Raw genomic sequence first — 25,588 nt, 5'->3', positions numbered from 1 at the left:
CTGCTCCCAGCCCGTCCCCACAGATTTGGGTTATAAAACATCCGTGAGTTCCCCGGGCCGCCTCAAGAGCCGCCTACGGCTCTCAGCGTGTCCCCCCACGGGTGTCGAACACCTCTCCGTGTCTGGTCCAGGCTCACGCGGGTTCCGAGCCGGGAACACGTTGCCGAAACCCCCTCGTGTCACCGACGACTCAAACCCAATCTTTATTATTCCCCCTTTGTCCCCAGGGTCCGCACCCTGGGCGTTATTCCCTGCCCGCGGCATCACTGCCGTGCCCTCCCCCTGTCCCTGCCAGCCCCGCAGCCCACGGCATTTCTCAGGGCATCGGCTGCTGGAAGGGATCCGGTATCCAGGATAATTTCTCTGTCACACTCGGTATAAGACGCACGGTGTTTTTTCAGCCTTCCCCGTGCAACAGGCTGAACGGCTTGGAGCACTGCGAGCTGCCAGCTGAAATGTGCGATTCTCACTTAAAGTGATCGTGATCTTTCTGTTGCTGCCTCTCGAGGGGTAACTTGTTGAAATCATGCTCCGCATAACGTGCAAAACAGAATGAGATTGTCGTATTGTCTTTCAAACGCTTCTAAATGTGTTAAAGATTGCGTTTAAAAGGCCTCTAAGGTTGCTTCCAAGCATCCTTGTGGGGAAGGTTAATTACGATTATTATTAAATGTGTTTTCATAGTAAAAATTATAAAGGAGCAGACTCAGGTGCCTTAGAAATGTTACCGATTTTTATTGTTGGCAGCTTAAATGAGAAGTCAGAGTTTCTATGGAAAATAAATCATAGGATCCCAGAATGGTTTATGTTGGAAGGGACCTTAAAGACAATTTAGTTTCAACCCCCTGCCATGGGCAGGGACACCTTCCACTAGCCCAGCTTGTTCCCAACCCCATCCAGCCCGGCCTTGGACACTTCCAGGGATCCAGGGGCAGCCGCAGCCTCTCTGGGTGTGATAATTCTTCTGCAAGAAACCTTTCCTGCTAAAACAATCTCGGTGAGATTCCTTTTTAGATGCACGAATAACAGAGACCTCAAAAAGTGTCCATGGTTTACCTGAGCCAAGAAAGAATTGTTCTGGGTTTGGTGGGAGTATTCCCTGATAAGAGCGATCTGCAGCAGAGGCGTCAGGCCGCCGAGCATCCTCCCCAGGTGGTTTTTAAATAATGAGAGAGGCAAACAGCCTTGTGAGGGACAGAGACTGAAGTCCCTTCAGCATTAGCAGGAATTAATTGGGAACAAACAGAAGCTTTTGTCCCACTAATAGACCGAGAGTGTGGGATAAATAAGGGAACCCACAGGTTTAGATTCCCATGGCCTCGTGTCCATGCTCTGTGGTTTGGGAAGCTTAACTAAATGTTTTAACATCAAAGCTTGATAAGGAGATTTGGCACTGCACGAGAAGTGCTTGAGAGTTGGCATTGGTGTAAAAGTCAAACCAAAAGTTTTCTGAAGATTGTAAATTTAAGGTTTCTACCTTGCTGTAATAATTTCCCTGATTTTTTTTTTTTTTTTTAAATCCTTCTGGTTTTAAACTGTTAAGCCGTGGGGGGTTTTTTTGTTGTTTTTTTTTTTTTTTTTTTACTTTTTGGGCAATTTTGACTGATGCATTTTTTAGATTTGCTGCTGGCTTTGAAGTATTCGGTACAGATGCCCCATTTCTAACAAGAGTATAAGAATCATAATTTCACGGTATGAAGAGTAGACCAGACTGTACCATTCCCTTCATCATAAGACTTGCGTTATTTCTTGTTTTTTTCCTGGGAACTACAGAATTAATTTTTCTTTTAGTCTGAAAGACTCTGTCAGAAAAAAATGTAGGAACAGCTATCCTGTCAGGATGTAGAATATTGCTGAAGATTGGAAGCCGAATTGTTGTTTAGTTTTGCTTTTGTTTTTTGTCTTTGCTTTCACCCCACTCTGCTTCACAGGAAATCTATGGCTCAAAAAAATTTTAAATGTTAGTTTTACTACTAATTCTCGTGTGCAAACAACTCTCCTAACTCTGCAGTGTTATTTTAATAAAGGTTTATGCTATGAATATTTTAACTTTAACAAGTTTTTAATTAATGGAAGTCTGTTAATATAGTCCTAATAAGTTTAACATGTTGCACATCCCACTCTTGGCACTAAAATAAGAATAAAATCTCAGTCTTTGTTCCAGAACATACAGAAAAGTGCTTCCAGTAGGAATATATTAATCTGGGCATAGTTGTTACAAAATTTGTTGATGCAGAATGTTTGTTAGTCTAAAAAATAGTCACTTTTTTGTGCTTCTGCCTCTTGCATGATGGTCAATATCAACACAGTCAGGGATATAAACACGGGCTAGGGATGCACAGATGGAGCAGCCCTGGGAGAAGGCCCTGGGGGTGCTGGTGGGTGAGAGCTGGACCTGCCTTGGCCCTCAGGAGCCCCCCGTGCCCTGGGCTGATCCCCGGCGTGGGCAGCAGGGCAGGGGGGGATTGTGCCCCTCTACCCCTCTCAGGTGAGACCCCACCTGCAGAGCTGCCCCAGCCCTGAGGCCCTGCACAGGAAGGAGCTGGAGCTGCTGGAGAGAGTCCAGAGGAGGCTCCAGGATGATCTGAGGGATGGAGCAGCTCTGCTGGGAGGAAAGGCTGGGAGAGCTGGGATTGTTCAGCCTGGAGAGGAGAAGCTTTGGGGCAGGGCCTGAAGGAGCTACAAGATGGAGAGGGGCTTTTTACAAGTGACAGGACAAGGAGAAATGGCTTCACACTGACAGAGAGTACATTTAGATTGGATATTGGGAAGAAATTGTTCCCTGGGAGGGTGGGCAGGCCCTGGCACAGGGTGCCCAGAGAAGCTGTGGCTGCCTCTGGATCCCTGGAAGTGTCCAAGGCCAGGTTGGACGGGGCTTGGAGCAGCCTGGGACAGTGGGAAGTGTCCCTGCCCATGGCAGGGGAGTGGAACCAGATGATCTTTAAGGTCCCTTCCAACCCAAACCATTCTGTGACTGTGATTCCATCAGTTTGTGGGATCTGCCTGTTTGCTGGCACAGCTGGAGCACCCCATAAGCTGGGAATTGGCGTTGGCATGGAAGGTACCTGAGTGCTGTGTTCTGGGGGCTCATGGGCTCTGCTGCCTGAAGTGTTGTGTGTGTGATTGCAGACCAGAGCTTCTCTTTAGAGGTATCACTTCCAGGTCTTGCAATCTGTCTGCTGTGGGCAAGTAGGATTGGAAAAATAACACTAGAGGAAGAAGGGATGGTCAGTGGAGGAAAGGGAACAGAGACAGTGAAGTAACAAGTTTCCCTCTCCAGAAGGGAAGAGGCTTAGAAGAAGTGAAACAGTCTGCGGATCTTTAGTTCTTCTAAGTGGCAATGCTCCATCAGACTCAGGGTCTGAGGGTCTTAAGCAGATGTTTTCTCTCCAGGATAGAAAAAGCAAAGAGCATAATGCCTTAGATGGTCGTGCTGGCATTTTAATAGAAATCCATCACCAAGAAAGTAGAGGGACTTGGCTGCTTCGGTGAGTCCAGGAATGAGATTGCAGTGGGTGGAAATACAGGAAGACATTTTAAAAGAGTGTCTTTGCTCACTGCAGTGAAATAATAATAACACTAGTGAACGTAGTGTCTTTGTGCTGGGGGAGAAAAGTAAAAGAATTTTTTAAAGTCTGGCTAATAATTGAAGAATCATGGAGAAAGAAAAAAAAAAAAGAAACATTATTCAGAAACAAAAGTAAGAAAAATACAGACTCATTGAGATTGGAAAAGACCTCCAAGACCATCGAGTCCAACCTGTGGCTGATTGCCACCTTCTCAACCAGACCGGAGCCCTGAGTGCTATGTCCAGTCGTTCCCTGGACACCTCCAGGGATGGACTCCACCCCAGGCAGTCCGCACGTTCTCAGCGTGAAGGCTGCCCTGAGCAGAGGGTGTTCTATAATAGAAAACAAGTTGGCATGAACTGTGGAAGGAAAAAATGTTTTTAAGGGACGTGCAGGAGAACTTCTTGCATCTCTAACTCCCGTATTTCATAAAATGTCCAGATACAGCGAACAGTGCGTGGTACATAATGGTTCTTTCCAAGCACATGGCGTAGTTTTTGTGCTTTCTCTGAAATTCAGAGTTGACCATGAATGTTTTGGGCTGAGCTTTTAAGTTTAGTACTGGCAGACTCTTGTGAGCTATTTTTTTATACCTGCATCAAAATTGTGACTTCGACAAGCTGTGCTGTGTGATGCAGTCACCATCATGAAAGTGTAATTGTTCCTGTAATGCACTTACAGCAGGCATTTAGCTGCTGGGATAATAAGCACTGTGCAGCCAACAAAACAGCACAGCCATGCTCCATGTGCCTTTCCAGTGGTACAAAATACACAGCTGAACTGGGCCAGAAATAGCAACTTTAGTTACAGCCACAGTACAAATGATTCACGCAGGTGACCGAGGAAGACCTTGAGGTGCCAGGCTGAAAGCTGCATTTTGGGGTTTTCTCTGCTAGGGGCTTCTTTGGAGGTGCTGTAGTGAGGCAGGAGGGTGTTTTAGTGGCCCAGGGAGGCAGCACATGCACAGGAGCTGCCTGTGTGTCCTAAGTGCTGCATGTTCGGAGTTGAGCTCCTGCTGTGGGCTGGGTTAGAGCAGTAACCCCAGGTAATGCACCCGCTGCTCCCCTGAGTGAAATTCAGTCTTTCCGGGCATCTTGGAACCACCATTCCTCTTCAGAAAGTAAATACTATATACAGGGGATTATTTTTAATTAGGATTTGTCTTTAGATTAATTAGGTGTTAACTCTAAGGCTTTGGTCCCTTGTTGATGACTGATGGGATTTTAACCAGCGTACATGTGCATGCTTCCATCAGTAGCCCAAATTCTTAAATGTTAAATGGACGTAACTCTTCCTGAGACCACAGAATCATGGAATCGTTTGGGCTGGAAGGGACCTTAAAGATTATTTAGTTTCAATCCCCTGCCATGGGCAGGGATGCCTTCCACTATCTCAGGCTGCTCCAAGCCCCGTCTATCCTGGCCTTGGACACTTCCAGGGATCCAGGGGCAGCCACAGCTTCTCTGGGCACCCTGTGCCAGGGCCTGCCCACCCTCACAGGGAGGAATTCCTTCCCACTATCCTGTCTAGCCCTTCTCTCTGTCAGTGTGAAGCCATTCCTCCTTGTCCTGTCACTCCAGGCCCTTGGAAACAGTCCCTCTCCATGTGTATTGTATCTCGGGTGCCCTGCCCTTCCTCAGGCCCCAGTGAAGGAAGGAGCCTCCTCCAGGAGCAGGAGCGGGAGCAGAGCTTGGCACTGATGTGACTTCAGATCTGCAGACACAGAACCAGCTCCGGGCCTGGCTCCTTAATCACCTTAATGTGATTTCCCTGCAGGCTGTTGCCACAGGAGCCGGCACCCTGCCCGCTGCCTCGGTCTCTGTATTCCACCTGTGTCTCTGCATTTGGGAAGGGCTGATGGAAGGCATTAATGGAAATTGTCCTGAAGTAGAAATTCCTGCTATATTTATCTTCAATAATTCTTAGTGCTGCTGTACTTGAGCTCTGCCACAGCTCTTTTAGTTCATTCAAAGCTGCATTCATTATCGATAACACAACAGCTGGACTATTCTTTTCTAACTCAGTCTTGGGCTGAAAGTGCCAGTAATGATGAATTCTGTAAAAACAGGACTTTAACTGCAGCCTACAAATTACTTTCCTTCACAGCAAGTTCCAAGTTTACACCTGTGCTTCCATATGTGTCACTGACTTGTGCCATACATCTTTATTTACCGGTTCGTGTAGAAACACTGGGAGTTAAGTATAAACACCAGGAGTCTTTTAATGATGATCTTGATCTTTCTGGGAAATTTGGAAAGCAGTTGGAAGTAGGGCTGCTTTGTTGGGAGCATGAAGGACGCCTGGATTGTGCAGCTCCCTGAGGCAGTGTCTTTCTTTTCATGGCCTCACTGTGTTTTCCCCCTCCACAGAGCTACTAAGAAAAATCCTATGTTGTGGAATAGTTGACTAGATCCTACTGGGATTCAAGTCACATTTAAGTATTAATATTATAAAATGTCAAGAATGAAATATAAAGAGAATTACAGGAATAATCGGATTAGCTGATACACTGCTCTGACCTGGGAGGACATACACTGGCGTTCTCAAATAGTGCAAGAAGTTTATCACTCCAGTCTTTGAGATGGTAAAAGTATTTTAGCCTTTAATGTTCGTTTTGAGGATTTGGAAGTGATCCAGAAGCTGGCACCTGGAAGTGTTGGTTGGTTGTTCCTGAAATCAGTGTCAGTACAGATGAAGTTTCACCCCCACTTGCTGGCTGTGTGTGGAATGGCTTGAGGGCCATGTTCTACCAAAAAACACAACGAAGAATAACCAGTGAAGAAGCAGCAAATGCTTCCTTGTGTTCCCCTTTGTGTCATGGAGAACTCTGGCAGTCTCCTTGTGAACGCAGGTGGTGGCGGTGGTCTGGTGGTGCTGTCAAAGTATTAATCTGATGTGCTGGTGAAAAAAGCATCAATCTGCGTGGAAAGAAAGTGTTCAGGTATTTGGGATCATAACCTTCTTGTGTCTTTCTTTGTGTCTGAGAACATCATGTGTTTGTTGTAAAGAACAGGCCCTTTCTCCTAGCCCAGGTGAGGCTGAGAAGTGACTCAGTCACTCCTGCCAGCCGCCAGGTGGGGAGGACCAGTCCTGCTGTGGTGTGGCCTTTGCTGGGTGAAGGGAGATGGGGATTGCTGAGGCACGAACTTCACTTAAAAGCTGCTTTTAAATAAGTAAAGTAAAGGGTTCCCTGGAGGTTTTGGAGCAGAAAGAAGCTTTTCTCACAAGGAACTGGATCGTTCACCACAGGGCCCTGTGAGGATCGGCCACTCTGGCAGGGGTAGCGAGGGTTCAACTGAGAGCCCCTGTGTGACTGGACCTGTAACTGTTGTTCTTTATATTCCAGCTGCTATTTGCAAAGCAGGATGTTTTGATAAGTAAAGACTTCTTTGCATAGTGTCTGTTTTTACCACAGCCTGATGGTCCATATGCTAAAGAGGACAAACTCGCTGAGATACTATCTGAAAGTAGGAATAATCACGGGGATGCTGTCATGTGCTGCTGGGGGAGGATTCTGAGCTGTGGGAGAACACTTAGAGTTTACTATTTGTTTTTCAAAAGAAGAGAATAAACACAGCCTGAGCAGATTGCACCAAAGTCTGACTTAGGAGCAGTGCTGAGTGAGGGTTTTCCTTACACTGTTCAAAATGCAGGAATAAGCCGGATATGAGGCTCCAAAGAGTCATTAGACAAACATCTGAAGTAGAGCAGGTCTATAGAAACTCCTAAACTGGTAAAACTACCAGTAGATAAATTGGTCCAATTTCAACATATGCCTTATTTGAATTAATAGAGAATATATTTTATTAGACAGCTGTGAGTTTGGCACAGTTTTTAATTTGTTCTCTTGGGGAAATCTGTCTCTTCCACTCTGCTGCCGGATGGTTTCTGTGATCCTCTACCACTAGATGTTGCTATGTGAGTGATTGATGTAATCTTATCTGATGCTGGGTGGATTCATCCCTGAAGAAAAGAAGATACCACTGAAGCAGCATTTTTGCCTGTTCTGAAATTTGTATTTTGAGACTTTTGCCTAAGACATTTTTAGAGTTTATTGCCTCTGTTACATTAGTCATAAAGATTGTCTCTCTCTTGGATACCCAGCAGTGTGCTGATTATTGTTCCAAATTTGGCAGGGTTTTCTCCTCAGGTGTGTCTATAGAGCTGCTGGTCTCAGCAGTGAGGAAAAAAGGCAACAAAATGTAACTTGGCCAAAAATGGTTTTGCAGCAACTCTGTTCTGTAGCATCTGTGGCTTTTCATTCAATGAAAGATGGCAGGGGAAGAAAATTTCTATACATTCCAGCATGAGGAAAAATCAATTTTCAGGGGAAATTCTTGCCTTTGGCTGTTTTTTAAGCTTTCACCTTGTTGATGAAGGATTGCTCACCTCCTTGGGGGTTTGCTGTGTTTCTTCTGCACAGAAATCTACGAATAGAAAAGCTCCATCAGGGTGAACTGAAGTTATCCTAAGGAAAAATTTCATTGCATGGATAGTGTAAACTCCCTGAGACTGAAGTAAAGCTGGAAAGGAATCTACAAGTGAATAAAACAACAAGTTTGGAATTGGATTTGGGGAATCTGGGCTTGGAAATGCCTCAGGTAAGTCTGCTAGGATTTTATTTGCTTCTGTAAATAATTTTGCCTCTGTTTAAGAACAAATTTGACCAGCACTAGCAGGGAGAATGTATAAGATATTAAAGGATGTATATTTTGTAGGGTCTGTGCTGGAAGCTGTGGTGCTGCTCTTGGTCCTGTATTTGTTCAAGCCGCAGCCAAATTGTCTCTTGGTGAGGGAGGATGCCTGGAGAGCAGAACAGCCTTTTATTACTGCAGTGATTCACACATCAGCACACTGAATGACTTTCAGCAGCACAGTGTTTCTCCCTTCCCAACCCTCAGGGTGAGAGTGTCTAGAAAAGAAATTGAGGTCTGGAATTAAATGTAGCAGAAGGCCTTGCTGCCCATTCCCTGCATGCCCAGCCATCCTGCATAATGCTTTTCTGCCAAATTTCACTTCGTTCTTGAGAGAGAGGTAACAATCTTCATTCAGTTGTCATAAATTTTGCTTTCCTTACAATTTATATGGAAGTTTTATGAGTTCTAATGGCTCTAAACACAGTCAACACTGCTTTAGTACAGGATGATTTGTATTAGGGGGAAGACCCTGCCTACTGATACTCCCAGATCTTGCCAGGACTGGCCCTCATCCTCTACAAATGCCAGCATATCCCAAAACTTGGCAAGCATAAGACTTTCAAACCAACAGGGAAGAATGAAGCAGCAGTGAGTGCTCTCGAAGCTCTGGGGCGAATAGAAACGTGTCCTTTGATTGCTCCCACATGTTGTCAGCTGCTCTTAAAGCATTCTCTGGCTCTGGGGAATGATGGGCTTATCTGTGGAGGTAAAAACCTTCAGAGACTAAGAGGAAATGGTGATCCTCTTTCTGTTTGACTGAAACAGTCATTCTGTGATAAGCAAAACATCTTTCTGTTTGTTGAAGATGAAAATGTGCCTTTTTATATCATCTTTGACACATCTGTCCGTTGTGTTGTAGCCCAGTGTGAGTGGAATGGACCCTCCTTTTGGGGATGCCTTTCGGAGCCACCTGTTTTCAGAGCAGACTCTGATGAGCACGGATCTCCTGGCAAGCAGCTCAGATCCAGACTTCATGTATGAACTGGTAGGTCACCTGTGTGTGTCCAGAACTTCCTCTCCTTGACTAACACCAGGTTCCTGGAGTGATAAAGGGGTGTTTGTGCAAGAATGCTGGAAGATTATTCATTATTGCTGGCTGCTAATTAGGGAAGAGCTGGACTGCTTGTCCAGCAAATGTGATGCGTCCTCAGCAGGCACTTCTTCAAAGTGGCCATTGGGACAGGCTCAAATACACCTTCCACTATCCCAGGGTGCTCCAAGCCCGTCCGGCCTGGCCTTGGACACTGCCAGGGATCCAGGGGCAGCCCCAGCTGCTCTGGGCACCCTGTGCCAGGGCCTCCCCATCCTCACAGGGAAGGATTTCTTCCCTGCTCTGTTCTACTTCACCCAAGCTGTGAATGCAGGGAAAGGAAAATAAAAGTTGACTCACAAACTACTTATGTGAGCATTCCCTTTTTTATTTTCTCCCTGCATCAAAGGAGAAAGGTCACTCGTGGTCATTAATTGGTTGTGTTAGAATGAGGTTTTCCAGGAACTGGTAAACTCAAGCATATTCTGTTAAGAACACAGCAAAGATTGACGTAGATTATAGAGATGCCTGTGATGTCGTTCATATTTTAAATACATGGATATTGGTACTGGTTTAGTTGCTGATGAGCAGATGAATTTGCTATAGCAGGGAAATACAGTGTCATTGGAAGAGCAGTGTCTTCAGAAGGATCTGTTGCTCAAGCACAGAAGCTGAACTCCATTCTGACCCTCAAAGGAAGCTTTTAGGTGAAAGTTGAGGTCTCTTCCTATGTCACCATTCTCTCACTCTTCACTGGAATTGAGCTCTCCATACCAGATTAAGTAGAGGAAAGAGATGATGGATACTTTTTTTGTATTAACTTTTAACTTCTCTTATTGTGCACAGGACAGAGAAATGGACTATCAGCAAAGCTCCAGGGACAACCTGCTTTTCACGGAGGACTGCAAAGAGCTTGAGAACCTGGAGTCTTTTACAGACATCCTGGACAAAGAAGCTGCTTTCACCTCCAAGTGGGAGCAGTGGGATACCTACTGTGAAGACCTAACTAAGTACACTAAATTAACCAGCTGTGACATCTGGGGAACAAAAGAGGTGGATTACCTGGGCCTTGATGACTTTTCAAGCCCGTACCAGGATGAAGAGGTGATAAGCAAAACACCCACACTGGCTCAGCTGAACAGCGAGGACTCCCAGCCTGTCTCAGATTCACTCTATTACCCTGATTTGCTCTTTAGTGTTAAACAAAACCCTTTAAATTCTTTGTTACCTGGCAAAAAAATTGCAAGCAGAGCAGCTGCGCCGGTCTGTTCCTCCAAGAACGTGCAGGCTGAGGCCGCGCTGTCGGACTGTGCCCAGAAGGCCAGCAAGCCTGCCAGCCAGCCTGCTTCCAGTACACAGATCATGGTCAAGACCAACGTGTACAGCAATGAAAAGGTGAACATTCATGTTGAATGTAAAGACTATGTTAAAAAGGCAAAAGTAAAGATCAACCCCTTACCACAGAGCAGGCCCGTGCTGAGCCAGGCGCACGCTGACGCAGCGAAGGAAAACACCTGCTACTGTGGGGCTGTAGCAAAGAGACAAGAGAGAAAAGGACTCGAGTCCCCCCATGGTCACAGCACACCTCCTGTTTTGCCTTTTAAAGAGACTCAAGAACTGCTCCTCAGCCCTCCCCAGGAGAGCCCAGGGCTGGCTGTGGGGGAGAGCAGTCTTTCGGCCAGCACGTCCGTGTCAGACTCCTCGCAGAAGAAGGAAGAGCACAATTATTCTCTTTTTGTAACAGACACTTTGGGTGAACAGTCAGCCAAAGCAGACCCTGAGGAAGAGGAGGAGGATGAGGATGATATTGAAGACGAGGACCATGATGAAGGATTTGGCAGTGAGCACGAGCTGTCTGAAAACGATGATGAGGAAGAAGATTACGAGGACGATAAGGACGATGACATCAGCGATACCTTCTCAGAACCAGGTACCAGCATTGTTGGGCTTTGGGAACGTGGAGGTTGATGGAATTGTCCTCTGAGTGGGAAGGAAAGCTTTTGAACTCCTGCTAGTTACAGATGAGCAGCACTGATCTTAAATTGTGAACTCTCCTCCCACATTTTCTAAGTGCTTTGCAAAATGCAATTAATTCAAAGTGTACAAGGTCTCTGTGTCCCTGTTTGGTGAAAAACTACATAAACTGTGGTCATGCAACAAAAATAATAATAGAGAATACAGGAAGCCCAGCTGTAGCCTGAGGCTAGAGAAGCTGCCTGTAAGTGTGACCTTCTTTTTTTGTGGCTCTCTGGTAGGATGTGTAGAGCTTTCTAGCACTTCTTGTAGCTGTGAATTTTTCCAGAGTTGGGTCTGTCAGGATGAAATCATATCCTGAGTGAAATGATTTCATAATTACTTAAGTCCTGCTTGCAGGTACAGTTTTCCCACAGAATCCAAAGAATGGCTGCCACTGAAACTAATAAAATCATTTATTGGTGGTTTTCAGCAGTAACACTTAGTGGGTCTTCAGAGGATACTGAATTCCTCTCTCCTGCCTGCAGAAATGGAGCTTTAACAGCAGAAATAAGAACTAACCTTCACCTAGAAGGTAACAACACAGCAGCATTGTATAAAAATAAAACAGGCAGGGAAAGCGACAGGATTGTAACCACGTATTAATTTCATTTCAGAAATTATTACAATATCCACATCTTATAAATGCCTTGTCGTAGAGTACAAGAATGAAAATATTCAGACATTTGGCAATATGTTACTTCGAGGGGATAAAGCAGCTGAATTTTTTCTTGTTGAGAAGAGCAGCTTCCCTAAAGCTTGTCAGTGTTTATCATAATGAACTCTCAGATGAAATTATTTTCTAATTAGATTTCCTGAGTAGGCATTAAACTCGTTAAGCATTATGCCCTTTATGTTACTTTCACATGCACACAACACATTTTTATTAGCATTTTAAAGCCTCTTCCTCCCTTCTGGAGTGAACTCCCTCTGCTTTGTGGGGCCCTGAGCAGCTGTTCCAGCTCTGCAGCCCATGGGGGATGTGTTGCACTGGAAGCCTGGGATCCATGAAACAGAGAGGTTGTATTAAATGCTGTGGGTGGAATTAATTAATGAACTATTTTACTGACCAACAATCCACATTCTGCAGCAGTAACTGAGGATCTGGGCTTATCCAAGCTTGCCAAACCCTTCCACGAATGAAGCCTAAAGCCATGCACCTCAAATGTGGTGATGTTAAAAATTTTATCATATATTTTGTCTATTTTAGAGGGTAACATCTCCAGGTATTCTAATTATGTCACTCTTGTACTTTGTGTTGCTTTTTTACCTCTAAAGGTGAATACTATGGGTAAAGTATCTAAAAATAGGCACAGCACAGGAAAATTAAACCTTCCAGAGCTCGGAAAGCAAAATCAGTTGGTATTTTGAGTGAGGATGTAATTTACTGAAAGGACAAAAGTCTACCAGTTATTGCTGGCCCTCTCATGTTTTTTAATACATGATTTGCTTTTGTTTGTTCTTCATGTATGTTTTTAGAGTGAATGAGATGCTTTCTTCAAGTGTTATCTGAGGAAATATTTAGATACAGTGAAGGAGAAATAGCTAAAAATGTGACTGGCTCTCAGGCAAGTTTGGGCAACAGTGTTTTTATTATCACCATGACACAGATTTAGCAGTTTTGTTCCCCTGCAAAGGTAGTTTATTATGGGAATGACCAGCCCAGGCCTTTTCTAGCATTTAAATGTGATGGGTTTTGCTATTACTGAGTATATTTTTCCTATTTCATTTAGTAGAAGGACTTTTAAATGACTGTTCCTGCCATCAAGTAGTCAGGAGATTCCAGAAATGGGAAATGCAGCAATTTATTCAGTTGTCAGTAGCACTGGAGAAGAAATTAGTGGAAAAGTGCTCCTAGAGACACAGAGATTGTTTTAAGAAGCTGCATTAGATCAGCTCTGGGCACCTGGACCATCAGCTGGGGGAAAACCACTCGAAATGATTTGCCAGAAGTCTCTGTGGTGAAGTGGTTAAGAGGAGGAGCTCTCTGGGTTTGTTTCAGTGGGGCTATTTTTGGGTTTCACCTGGTAAGATGCAGCAGTCATGTGCACACTGTTCTCTGTTCTACTTCATTTAACCCTGGTGAATTTAAACCCGAAACCACAGTGTGAAGAAAGACTTTCAGGAGAGGTTTGTGAAGGGCTTCAAAGTTAAATACAGGAACCCTTTCAGATTTCTTAGAAGCCTGCCCTGCTGTGTGATCTTTGCTAAGAGGAGGAGTAAATACAGTGCAGAGCAGCTGGACAAGTTTGTGTGTTAGGTTAGGACACTGCACTGGGTTATTTTATGTAACTTTATAATGGTAGCAGGTCAGTGTTGGGGTTGCAAGGCAGGATGTATTAAGTCAATGTAATTGAAGTTGCTAACTTAATTACAGTTTGAATAAGCAAACAGGAAGTCCTGATTTTAACCTTGTTGTACATTTGTCCACTTCAGCTCTTACAGAGATTTGTTTTCATTGGTTGGATTAATTCTGTGTTATCATGAAGATGGGCTCAATTTATATATTTCTATAAAATGAATCACATAGCTTGTTTTTTAGGTGGAAAGTCAGTGGTCTTTTTGAGAGTATTTTGATACTTATGTCAAAAAGCATTTGAGTAAAATGGAGCTACAGTTACAAATATTTATGGTATTTGAAACTGTATTTAATGTAAATTGTCAATAATTTTGGCTATACAACACATGTTTTATAAAGCATATTTCATTGTTTGATTTGCCTTTAAAATCCTGTCTTTCCAATAAACCAGAGAATCAAAGTAAATGAGTTGATGAAATGATGAGAAACAGAACTTCAGGATGGATTTCATCCTTCTGTGTACCTGACTTCTGTTCATGCATTGGGTTATGACGTGAGAGTCAGACCAAAGCAAGAAAGTTTGGTTTTCCTCTTTCAACTGGTTTTTCAAGTGCAAACAGACTGATTGAATGGACTGTTTTAAAAGGAAGAAAGTGTTCTTTGTGCTGGTGGAAGATGAAGCAGAGCTGAAGCATATGGGGTCAAGGCTTGCTAAGCCTGCAGTCCATACATGGGTGGCTTTTCCTTAAGCTCCATCAGAGTATGTGATGTTTAGAAATGTTCCTTTCTTAAGTAAATGTAAACTATTAGCATATTATATAAAAGACAGTGCAGTGGTTTGAGGTTTTTTTTTTAACCTTAGTATAGGTTATCTTTATTTTCTAAAGCATATCTGGGGTTTGGAAACCCGTGGTTTGTGTTTACATAGTTGTGGTAAAATATTTCTGTGGTGTGGACAGTGGCATTACAGTTTCCATGTCCTTCATGAGCAGTTCATCATATCAGGTGCATCATAATTCACCTCCAGAATATTGTATAGCTTTACCATGGATCATTTCTCTTCATCCCAGTAATGAGGAAGAAGAGGATGAACAGTGGGTGTCCAAATCCCTTCAGCTTAGATGGCCCTTTGGTCACTGTCCTGATAACAGAGCCCCTTTCTCCAGCCTCGGAGGGATCAGTGGTTGGATTTATTCCCTGAAGGTCTTTGGACTCAAGGAACAGCAGGATTTGGACTCGATCCTGAGGGACTCTTCCAACTCAGAGTATTCTATAATTGAATAATTTTTTCTCTGTTGTCTTTTGCTAATCCATCTTTATTATCTGCTTCTCTTCCCATGCTTTTTGTCAAATGTGGAGGTGAGTTAGGGTTGTGTTCCTGCCAATTCACGGAGGAAGTTGTCAGGATGGGAGAACACTGTCCAACATCTGCTTTCTGTACTTGGCACTGCTGGGATTGTGGGGGACTACGGCTTAGGGGGTCAGACAGCATAAAGGGACTTTAAATGCATAAATAATTCGGTTTTTTTCAACTAATGAAGCCCCATCAGTGGCTCAGTGTCTGTCCCTGGATTTAAGGCAAGTACCCAGGAGCAGTTGATGCTGGAACCAAGTCTGTTACATAATGCAGAACAGATCTGTCTGTGGTTTTGCTCTTAACTTGAATACTCAGTCTGCTGCTAAAAGGCTACAAACAATGCTGTCACCAGTACATAAACAACCCCCTGCATCCTTTTAGGGTATGAAAACGATTCTGTGGAGGATTTAAAAGAAATGACTGCAATATCCTCTCGCAAGAGAGGCAAGCGAAGATACTTCTGGGAGTACAGCGAGCAGCTGACACCGTCCCAGCAGGAGAGGATGCTGAGGCCATCCGAGTGGAACCGCGACACGCTGCCCAGCAACATGTACCAGAAGAACGGGCTCCATCATGGTAAGAGAGAGTCCTGGTCACAAATGACACTCTTCTCCTTGTGACACCTTCAGTAGCCAAATTCCCCTCCTTGCAAGTGCTGGGAAGTTGTGTTTCGGCCATGAAAATTCGAACACTCTGAGTCTGTTGCTCCGTTACCAGCGTTCTGCAGTGCCCAAGGGAGGCACAGTGAACACACAGTAGGGACTTTCAGTGTGGTTTCTTCCAGAGGAGTGTGGATGAATTGAGAATTGTGACTTCCAAGGGCTCTCAGTGGAAACCCCGAGAGTTCAAAGCTTTCTCAGTGCAATACTGTAAATATTGGATGGGTGGCTTGACTGATGTTTGCTCCTCGTGGCTGTTCCTGTCAGTGCTGCCTGTGTTAGCAGGAGGCTGGGAGGGCTCTGGGGTGCCAAGTTCAGGGGGACTGTGGTATGAACTGAGGACAAGCACTAAGGCACAACTGTCTCTCCCTGCTGCTCCCTCCTTGTTTTCCCCCTGTGAATGCAGCTCAGTGAAGCAGTTACTCCTCTGGGAATAAACTATTTCCTTAAGATGCCCTCTTAGAAACTTAAACCAGTTGCTCTAATAACTGTGATTTATTCCCAGTGAGCAATTACTGCACCACAAACATGATTAACATCACCCAAAACAAACCACTCTTAGGGGTATTTTTGTTTTCTTGTCACAGGACCTCTTTTAGGCTGCTCCATTTGGTTTTGGCTTTAAAGAAGCAAATTAAACCAATTTCCCTGGTTGTAAGGTTAACGTTCCCTTAGAGTTGAAAATTACTGCTTTTAACTTTTTTCTCTTAAATTGAAAGATTTATTTTTTTTTATTGTTACTTGTAGATTTATTCAGGGAAGGAAGCATTTTTTTCTTTAAATCTCCTTAGTTTTTAAATGCTTCTTTATCCTGTAGTGAAATATCAGTACTTAAAGTCCCTAACACTGCTCTTTCTCGTGATGGAGCTCTGAACAACCTGGTTTAGTGGAAGGTGTCCCTGCCCATGGCAGGGGGTGGAAAAACATGAGTTTAAGGTCCCTTCCAACCCAAGCCGTTCTGTGATTGCATTATTTTATATTTATTACTAAACAACAAATAACCAAACATGCCTCCAGGACTCAGTCCCACCAGACACTTGGACACTTGACCTTTAAGTCAAGTGCAAAACCAGGCCTTAAAGAGTGTCAAATACATACAATAGAAGGGGTTAACTGGCCTTTATGTGGATCACTTCATCTCAGCATCACTGAAGATTGTTTCAGTACCAGGCCTCAGCACTCTTTCTTAGTACAGAACTTTAGCAATAAGATTATTTGGGAATTTAATCCACTTGAGTGGGCAGGAGGATATTTTGGCTGACTATGAGTTAACAAGTTTACAGCTGGAACAAAACAACAGGGTTTGAACTTGTGACATACATTTTTCAGCACAGTTGTGTGTATGCCCTCTGTCACATCCAGTGGCCTGGCCAGCAGTATTTGCTCTTACCTGATTTAGATAGAATATGAATTGTACAAAGCTCTTTGTCTGGAAATGCTCTTTCTATTGTGAGAGGCCACAGGGATCACCTGATTCCGGCCCATTCTCCTGTCAGGAACAAAGGAACCTAAACTGCACCCGAAAAATGCCTATTTAAGAGTGTTTTCTCACAAGTTTATGTATGTATTGTGTCACTTCCCAACCCATTTTTCTGTATATTTAAAACAGGAAAGTATGCAGCAAAGAAATCACGGAGGACTGATGTAGAAGACCTGACTCCCAACCCCAGAAAACTCCTCCAGATTGGTAACGAGCTGAGGAAGCTGAATAAGGTGATCAGTGACCTGACACCCGTCAGTGAACTTCCCTTAACTGCCAGACCCAGGTCAAGGAAAGAGAAGAACAAGCTGGCTTCCAGGTATGCACTGGGAAAAGCTGCAGGGATGAGAAAATTTGGGTTACTACAAGTGAATGATAAAGATCTAAATAATAATTTTTGCCTAAAGAAATCCTTCTTCATGTGGCAGCTCCTGCAATGGGAGTTGCAGTTTATCAAATGGGAATTAGCAGCTTATCAAAAAGCAGGGCAGCTGGCACCTTGGGAGCTGTGGTTTGTCTGTCCTGTAGATAAAGATGTGTTTCCACTGGAATTGGCTTCCTTAGCTGTGGGGCAAACAGCTGGCACAGTGATAAACCCACAAGTGTCAAATGTGAGCAGATGCAGGTGGCAGAGTGTTTTCAGTGAAGGTGAGTGAGGATGGATGAGTTTGTGCATCACAGCTCTGGGAGGTTTGGTTGGTAAGTTCATGTGGCTCTTACTACTCTGCAATTTCTGGTAGTGTTCTAATTTTTCCCCTCTTCTTGCTACAGGGCTTGTAGACTAAAAAAGAAAGCCCAGTATGAAGCCAATAAAGTAAAACTCTGGGGTCTCAACACGGAATATGGTAAATACAACTCTTCCCATCTTAGTTTTTCTTTTATTTGGACAAGTCTGTGTTTTGCACCATGATGTAACCTGGCTCATAGAGAAAAGAGTTGGTACAAACCCAGCAATTCTGTTGGTACAAAACCAGTCCATTGACTAAAGTGAATGTAAATTGGGTTACCTGCAATGTCGAGCTACTTTGCAGATGTAAGTTATGTAAATGTATGCATGTGCTGTAAATATTATTGAAAATGTTGGTAATATTTGATGTAACCTATTCCATTTAATTTTACAATACGTGTGATGTGGCACCTTTGGCACTTACAGATAGCTGTGTGTAGATAACTGTGACTCTCTTCCTGGGGAATGTGCTGTAAAACTAATCCTTTTTTTTTTTCCTTTGCAGATAATTTACTCTTTGTCATCAACTCCATTAAACAAGAAATAGTTAATCGGGTGCAGGTACCTAAAGATGACAGAGGAATCAACATGGAACAAAAGTTGAACATACTTATTAAAGACACTCTTGGTAAGCAGTGAACTCCACGTATTTGCCATGAAGACAATAGAATCATAAATGCCCTGAGTTGGAAGGGACCTCAAAGCTCATCTCATTCCACCAGGGACACCTCCCACTATCCCAGGTTGCTCCAAGCCCTGTCCAGCCTGGCCTTGGACACTTTCATGGATCCAGGGACAGCCACAGCTTCTCTGGGCACCCTGTGCCAGGGCCTCCCCACCCTCACAGGGAAGGATTTCCTCCCAATATCCCATCCAGCCCTGCGCTCTTGTCAGTGTGAAGCCATTCCCCCTTGTCCTGTCCTTCCAGGCCCTTATAAAAAGTCTCTCTCCATCATGTTGGCTCCTTCAGGAACTGGAAGGCCACAATGAGGTCACCCCAAAGCTTCTCTTCTCCAGGCTGAACAATCCCAACTCTCCCAGCCTTTCCTCCCAGCAGAGCTGCTCCAGCCCTCTGATCTCACTACATTGGAATGCAAACAATTTCTGAAATAGAGGAAAGAATGAACCCTTTCCTGATTTCAGTTGTCCCAACCAAAGTGTCCCCTGGCTTTGTGTCACCCGTAGGAATGTGCCATGAGCAGTGACCTGAGAGCAGCTTCTCTTCCCCTTCCCTTTCAGGACTTCCTGTGGCTGGACAGACGTCGGAGTTCGTGAACCAAGTCCTGGAGAAGACGGCAGAGGGGGACCCCACCGGCGGCCTCGTGGGGCTCCGGATACCCATGGCAAAAGTTTAGGACAGGACTTGAGCTGCTCCTGGGTCAGGTTCCACCTGTGCTGTCGAGTTCCTCGTTGTAAATGGCATTCTGGTCTGCATGTCAGCTTAGCATTCTGTAAACACTCACCAGTAGGTTCCATTGGTTTCAAGTAACAGTGTAGGAAAACAAATCACAGCGTGGTAGAAAATGCTGCAGAGCATTTTTGGACCATAAACCAGATAGTTTCAAAGCTGTTTTAAGCTCAAGGGCAGAAATGAGAGTTCTCTTTCAAATGATCTAGGACCAGAATATATCACTTTTGTTTTAGAAGCAAAAATGTGGGTTTGGCTAGTGAAAATTTTTAGCGTTTGCCAGACATTGTGACAGGTTTATGGTCCAAGTGAAGTAAGAGGAAGCATTTTTTTGGTGAAGCTGTCAATGTAGGGAGTTTTTTGTTCCTTTTTTTTTTTTTAAATAATTGGATTTTCTTTTCTTGTTCTTAAAAAGAACCAGTAAGCTTTCTTTGCAACCATTAACTTGTACATAGCACACGCAGCATTAGAGCTAGTGTGCCATATAAGACTTTAATTTTCTGAGCTTAATAGAGTATTTAAATGTCTGTGCAAGCAAGAGAAAAAAAAAGTATATTCTTTGTGCCTTGTATTTTGTGGGGAGAGCTATCAGTATAAGCTGGTAAAGTTTTGTATGAAGAAAACCCTGAGGGGCAAAACCAAGCTGTATAGATGGTGAGATTTTAGGTTTTAATGTATTTGTTCCAGCTCTTAAAAATTTTTGAATGTATATAGGAATATGTTGAAAATGTAGATATATGCCACAGAGTCTATGTATTGTATAAAAGATGGCTCTAGAAAACTCAATTTCGGTACTTTGGCCGGAAGAAAACAAATACTTGCACATTAATGCGATTGTTTATTTTTGTACCAAAGACAAATGCAACTGATATGGCGAACTGCCAGTCTAAGTAAAGTTTTGCACAGCTTATATGATACTGTACTGAATGTAAAAACAAAAGAAAAAAAGAAAAAAAATTAAAGGTCAGGGTTAGGGATCTTACTGAACTGTGAATTTTTTTGTTTGGGTCCAATTATCTACAGAAGGAGCATTCATACATAACAATATTATTTTGCTGTTCTTGTAGTTCGCTTCCATGGTAGATAAGTTGGTGGCCGTCTTGGAGTCTTTAAATCTTTTTTCTCTGCACTTACTGTAGGAGATTTTAATATATTTGGATTTTAGTAAGCTATTGGTAAAATAGTTTTCGACTTTGAGAATTTAAAAAAAATTTAAAAAAAGTATTTAGCTTGTTGTAGTATACTTCCACCAAACAACCAAAATAAAATTATTTTTATTGTAACGTGTATATATGTAAAGAGGAAAAAAAAAGAGCTACAAATATCTAATTCCTTAGTTGCCACTTTTCCAGTTGATGTATTATTATGCATGTGATGTTTCCAAGGATCAACACAGGCTTCAAACAAAACAAAACAAAAAAATTTATAGACTTTTATATTTTTGTACAGGTATTTCGAAACTAGCTTCTTCAGACTTATATGTGACTTATTCTTGTTAATTCAGTAGTTTCTATGATTGAGGAATATTAACACAAAGTTCTTATTTGCTCTTCTGCTAATAAGAGTTGGCTTTGTAGTCAGTGTTAACGTACAGATTAAAAGCTTTAGCCTTTGATGAGAAAGTCCTTTATCTCAAGGCAAGATCATTCTCTGGTTTCATGGACCCCCCCCCCCCCCCTTTTCCTCCCTGTTCTTTCTCTCCCTATTTAAAGATGACAAAACACTGTTTACTGAAAATAGAAATACCAAATATTTTCAAATGTAGCTGCTGAAAAAAAAAAATGCAAAAGTCCATGAAGGCTTTCTCCCCACTCCCTTTGGGGAATTTCTCCACTTCATTTCTAGTTTGTCTAAGTTTGTTTGTACTGTGATTCCTTTTTGTTTATAAGTAGATTATTTTTATATCCAAACTTGTACTATAAGAGAAAAAAGCCAGCCTGAATTGGTAACAGTGCAGGAAGAGTGGCTGGTGAAGGTGGTGCCCCTGCCACACTCACAGCTTTCTTGTACCTAAATATTTTGGAAGACTCAAAAGGGAGGAGGAGGCCAAAATACCACTACTGAGCTGTACAGAAAGTCTTTCCTACAAGAGACTGAACAAATACCCAGGGCAATTTAGGCAAAACTTTGTAAATCCACTTAAGACTTGCAAAATCTGAGTGGAATGTGGGTGTTTTCGTTTGAGGCGTTTGTGTTGTTGTTTGGCTGAGGTGAGAATTGGCTGCTGCTTTCCAGCGTGGGTCTGGTGTATTCCTCTTGTTCTTGTGGAGCTGCCCAGGGCCCCTAAAACCCCGACAGAGAATGTGTCCTGTGAGGTGCAGGCCATGTCTGAGCAGGGCTGGCACACAGAGGTTGTCCCTTCCCCACGGGCAGTCCCTGTGCTCCATCCAAACCCTGCCGGCGAGGCAGCATCTCTGAACATTGAGAGAGAGCAGTTTGAAATCAGGTAAAAACTTCTGTGACAAATTCAACTGACAAGGTATTTAAAAGCCCCTGTTTTTTACTGTCCGGGAATCCTGGGCAACACACAACTTTATAGCTTCTTATTTTTGTCTGAAAACCAGACTATGATTTTGGTCTCGCATTTCAAAGTAGACTTTGAATCTTTAGTGAGTTCCATACCCTCGCATTTCAGTGTTTCCTATGTATTATTTTAAGTTAAAGCTTTGAAATAGTTGAGCTTTTTAATGTTGACACTTTATTTTGTAACTATTTATATGTATGTATATCTTAGAAAAGCACTTTGTTTAAAAAAAAAAAAAGAGGAAAAAAAAAGAAAAAAAAGAAACTGCGTTTTATATGATTCCTGCCACTTGCTGCTAACTCTGGGCTGGTCAGAATGCTGCAGCGATACTTGAGATAAATAAAACCTGGCAGTAAAATGTAGAGTAAATGTAAGACCTTTTGCTGGTTTAACTTTATCATAAAGGTGACATAGGCAAGCTGTGCAGCTTTACATTTTAACCAGGGGACTCTGTGGCATTTAAACCGTCTAGAAATGGTTGTACTTTAATGCCAGTAACAATCTGCTTCCTCTAGTGTCATTAAAATATATACATTTAGTGTATACTTATCACAAACGAAAATCTTATAAGGGTATAAAAACCAACAAATGTACATGTTCTGTTTTTTGGCAATTGTGGCATGCGTTTTTGGGTGATCTTTAGAGAAGACCATTTTCTAAAGATTTTCAGTGTTCATACATAGTATGTGGATCTTAACGAAGTCCTGGGTTTTTTTGGTTTGTTTTTGAGTGTAGGCATTGTGAATATTCACTTTTAATCCTATATCCAAAAACAATGATATATTTTTTGATTTACTACAAACAGAAGCTCTTCCTTTTTCTGATACACTGGATTCTCTAGGATTTGTTTCCATATTAAAAGCATGCTGTCATAACTGCTCTTGTCGAGATCTCGTCAGTCTGAACGTAGGTGCCACACTTGGAATCGATGGGCTGCTTGTTCTGCTGTACCATGTATGACCCTCGTCCTCCCCCTCCCTTCATGACAGATGATGATGTGGCTTTATATTGTGCCTTACTTGTACATCTAGAACTAAATGTTATTCATTCCCTCTGAACTCGTCAAAGCTTCTGAGATGGAATCAGAGCTGATTAAAGCGTCCTGAAGCGAGTGTGGGTAGGTCTGATTTCAGTTTCTCTCAGTAGTCCTTTTGTATTTATATGGAAGACCAGTTTTTGAATGGCCTTGCAAAACGTGGGGGTGCTCCTGAAGGGTGTTTTTAAACCCGAAACCCCTTTTGCTAACGCTTCCTTTTATGGTTTATTGAACACATTTACTGATACTTGGTGAGTACTTTTTGGTTTTTTGGGATGAGAGAGACTTAACTGCTAAAGCTATGTTTATGTGTGGATGGGCTGGATTTTCTTATCATACCAGTTGAAATCATTGTGATTTAATAAAGCTGCATTGCTGTAAAGCTGATGTGAGAGTCAGGCTCAGCTGTGTTCAGTTCCTAATTTATAGATTGACTTTTTTCCATACTAAGAGGGCCAAGGGAAAGTTGGGGTTTTTTAAAAAAGCAAACAAACAAACAAAAAACCAACCTAAAATGGATGAAGGGTCTTTTAACTAGCTTAAAAGAAAACAGACACTTTGGAAATACAGAGGTGTCAGTTTAAAGTTTATTTTTAAAAGACACCCCCCCAATATTTATCTAATATTTGCCTTCATTAATGAAACAGCTTATTCACAAACTGTAATGACTGGATGTGCTTTTCTTTTCCATAAATCATTTAGACATAGCTGGTTATTTTTCTAAAGCTCTAAAAGGTTTTATCAGGAGAATTTCCAAGGGTTGCATCCAAGCTGCCTCCAGCAGAAATAGCAAATGCAGTTCTGTGCTTGCTCGTCTTCCTGAAATTCTGCTGAGGCACAACCCAGTTCGGGACCGTGAATGTCAGGATCTGCATTTGGCCTTGAGACCTGAGTTTCAAGAGTGCATCTAATCATGATGTTCTTTCCTTTTGAAGTTGGAGGCTTCAGTTGGAATCACCTAGTGAAGGGTGCTGCTAGATGGGGTCTTGGCTTGTTGACAGCTTTGCACACAGCTGAGGTTTATTTTGTTTACCCCAGGGATCGTGTGAAGTACATTTCAAACAGTTGCTGTCTGGGTGACTGATCCTTCTTGTAACTGTATTAAGGGCATTAGTCTGTTGAGAAAACACCACTCTTGAATATCTCCCAGTGGAAATTGGGATTCTTCAATGTCATTAATCAAAGATGGCACTTTTAGACTGCATCTTCTTTGCAGCAAACAAAAATCTCTATCTTCTACAACTTACATTTCACAATATGCCATGTGTTCTCCCCAGTGCTTCTAGAAGGTGTGTGTGCACTCTGAATTATAATCCTCAGCCTCTTAGACATCCGTGAACTTCCATGGGAGCAAATACTGGCTCTGCGTTTATTGTCTTTCTGATGAGCTGTGGAGCTAAAAGTGGAACCAGAGCTCTTTTAATCCACACGTGCATTTTTTTTGTTTCCCCCATAAAAGAAATAAAACTCCAAACTTTTTAGGTAACGTCACTGGTCAGAGTTTTTCTGGAGTTTAAAATATTTTGTAGTTGGGTATCTTTTAAAGTCAAATTTGGGTGACTTCACTCACTCCTGCAAGAAAAACTTCTGGATTGGATTTGGTATTGGCAAAAGCACATCCCACCCAATCATAATCTTCTGATTAGGAAACAGAACCTAGTAAGAAAACTTAATAATTTTAATCTCTCTTATAATGATGGCTATTCATACATTTGGATTGGAATCATCTATCCTCCCAGAATGTTATGCCCAAGGAAAACTTATTGCTCAGTATTTGTGGTTGGGTGAGCTCTTAAGGCTGATGGCACATGCAGATGCAAAAAAAGAAAAAGGCATTTTAAATGAAACATGGCATCCTGTTCTGCCTATGCTTGGGGTCATGATTGTAATGCTGTCCTTGATATTCTATAATCAACTTCCAACTGGAGCTCAGAAAAACTTACTGAAAGTCTTGTCTCTGTTAGAAAATAAATATACCTTGTTCAAAGCATGATCTGTTAAGAGTTGCAATGTTAAATGTTGGTTAATAGTTGTGCAGTTTTATTTTTTTGAAAAGAGGCACAATTAAACTATTGACTTTGTTTACTCTGTCACCCTTGATCCCTAGCACTTCTATTCAGATACGAATTCATCAATGTATGCAACATCCTTTGTAATTTAAAATAAAAATTGTGGAGGAGATACTGTCTCGGATCATTGTATGCGTGGAGTGATAGTGAATGGCAGCTGCTGCCTTGAAGTAAGTCCCCAGTCTCCTGGTATTTCCAGGAACTTTCCTTTGGAAGGGATGACAGCTAGGAAAGGAAATAATCTGTTTTTTTCCTTCCTCATGCTCAGAGCTGCCTCATAGCGCTGCTGGGTCCCTGTGGGACCATCTGGAGAACCGGGATTAGTGCCTGGAGAAACCGGCTCCCTGCAGTTGCTGTGGAAATGGTCTCCAGCACCTTTGTCCAAAGGGTCCGAGGGCAGGAGGGAAGGGACACGGCACCACGGAAGGAATGTGCGGGAAAAGCAAAGGGTCACTGCCCTGCCTCTCATTTTATGGGTACAGAAGGGGCCTTGTGTTCCCCCACCCTGCTCACAACCAGTCTCAGCCGGGCCTGTCCAGAAACCCAAGGAGGCTCTTGGATGTAAACCTGGAACTTCTCCAGTGGGAGCTTCTGGCTCTGCACAAGTCCCTGACAGGAGGGGGCAGCCGGGGGGGTCGGGCTCTGCTCGCAGGGAACAGGGACAGGAGGAGAGGGAACGGCCTCAGGCTGGGCCAGGGCAGGCTCAGGGTGGACAGCAGC

The 25,588-nt window shown here is 43.0% G+C and overlaps 2 protein-coding genes across 2 annotated transcripts in view; both read left to right on the top strand.

Moving 5' to 3' along the window:
• Positions 1 to 7,992: 7,992 nt before the first annotated feature.
• CREBRF (CREB3 regulatory factor) lies at positions 7,993 to 24,980 on the top strand. Its single transcript, XM_008628998.2, has 8 exons — positions 7,993 to 8,170; positions 9,126 to 9,251; positions 10,143 to 11,226; positions 15,347 to 15,541; positions 17,234 to 17,423; positions 17,876 to 17,949; positions 18,337 to 18,459; positions 19,071 to 24,980. Exons 1-8 carry the CDS (start codon positions 8,162 to 8,164, stop codon positions 19,184 to 19,186), a joined length of 1,917 nt encoding a protein of 638 aa, XP_008627220.1. The 5' UTR covers positions 7,993 to 8,161; the 3' UTR covers positions 19,187 to 24,980.
• Positions 24,981 to 25,229: 249 nt separating this feature from the next.
• Positions 25,230 to 25,588, top strand: part of BNIP1 (BCL2 interacting protein 1) — a 5,427-nt gene continuing 5,068 nt past the window's right edge. Inside the window, exon 1 of the mRNA XM_008629100.2 lies at positions 25,230 to 25,299. Within this exon, the coding sequence (XP_008627322.1) occupies positions 25,230 to 25,299 (70 nt within the window). The remainder of the gene's footprint in view (positions 25,300 to 25,588) is intronic.

The sequence above is a fragment of the Corvus brachyrhynchos genome, unplaced genomic scaffold (genome assembly GCF_000691975.1).
Source record: "Corvus brachyrhynchos isolate BGI_N302 unplaced genomic scaffold, ASM69197v1 scaffold21, whole genome shotgun sequence".
Taxonomy (NCBI): domain Eukaryota; kingdom Metazoa; phylum Chordata; class Aves; order Passeriformes; family Corvidae; genus Corvus; species Corvus brachyrhynchos.
Note: the sequence above shows the minus strand (reverse complement) of the source record. Positions and strands in the feature narration are given on the sequence as shown.

What these genes read in the sequence shown, in the direction of transcription:
- CREBRF (XM_008628998.2), top strand. An exon ending in CGATACCTTCTCAGAACCAG is followed by an intron (nt 11,227 to 15,346) that starts GTACCAGCATTG and finishes GCATCCTTTTAG; the next exon opens with GGTATGAAAACGATTCTGTG. An exon ending in AAGAACAAGCTGGCTTCCAG is followed by an intron (nt 17,424 to 17,875) that starts GTATGCACTGGG and finishes TTCTTGCTACAG; the next exon opens with GGCTTGTAGACTAAAAAAGA.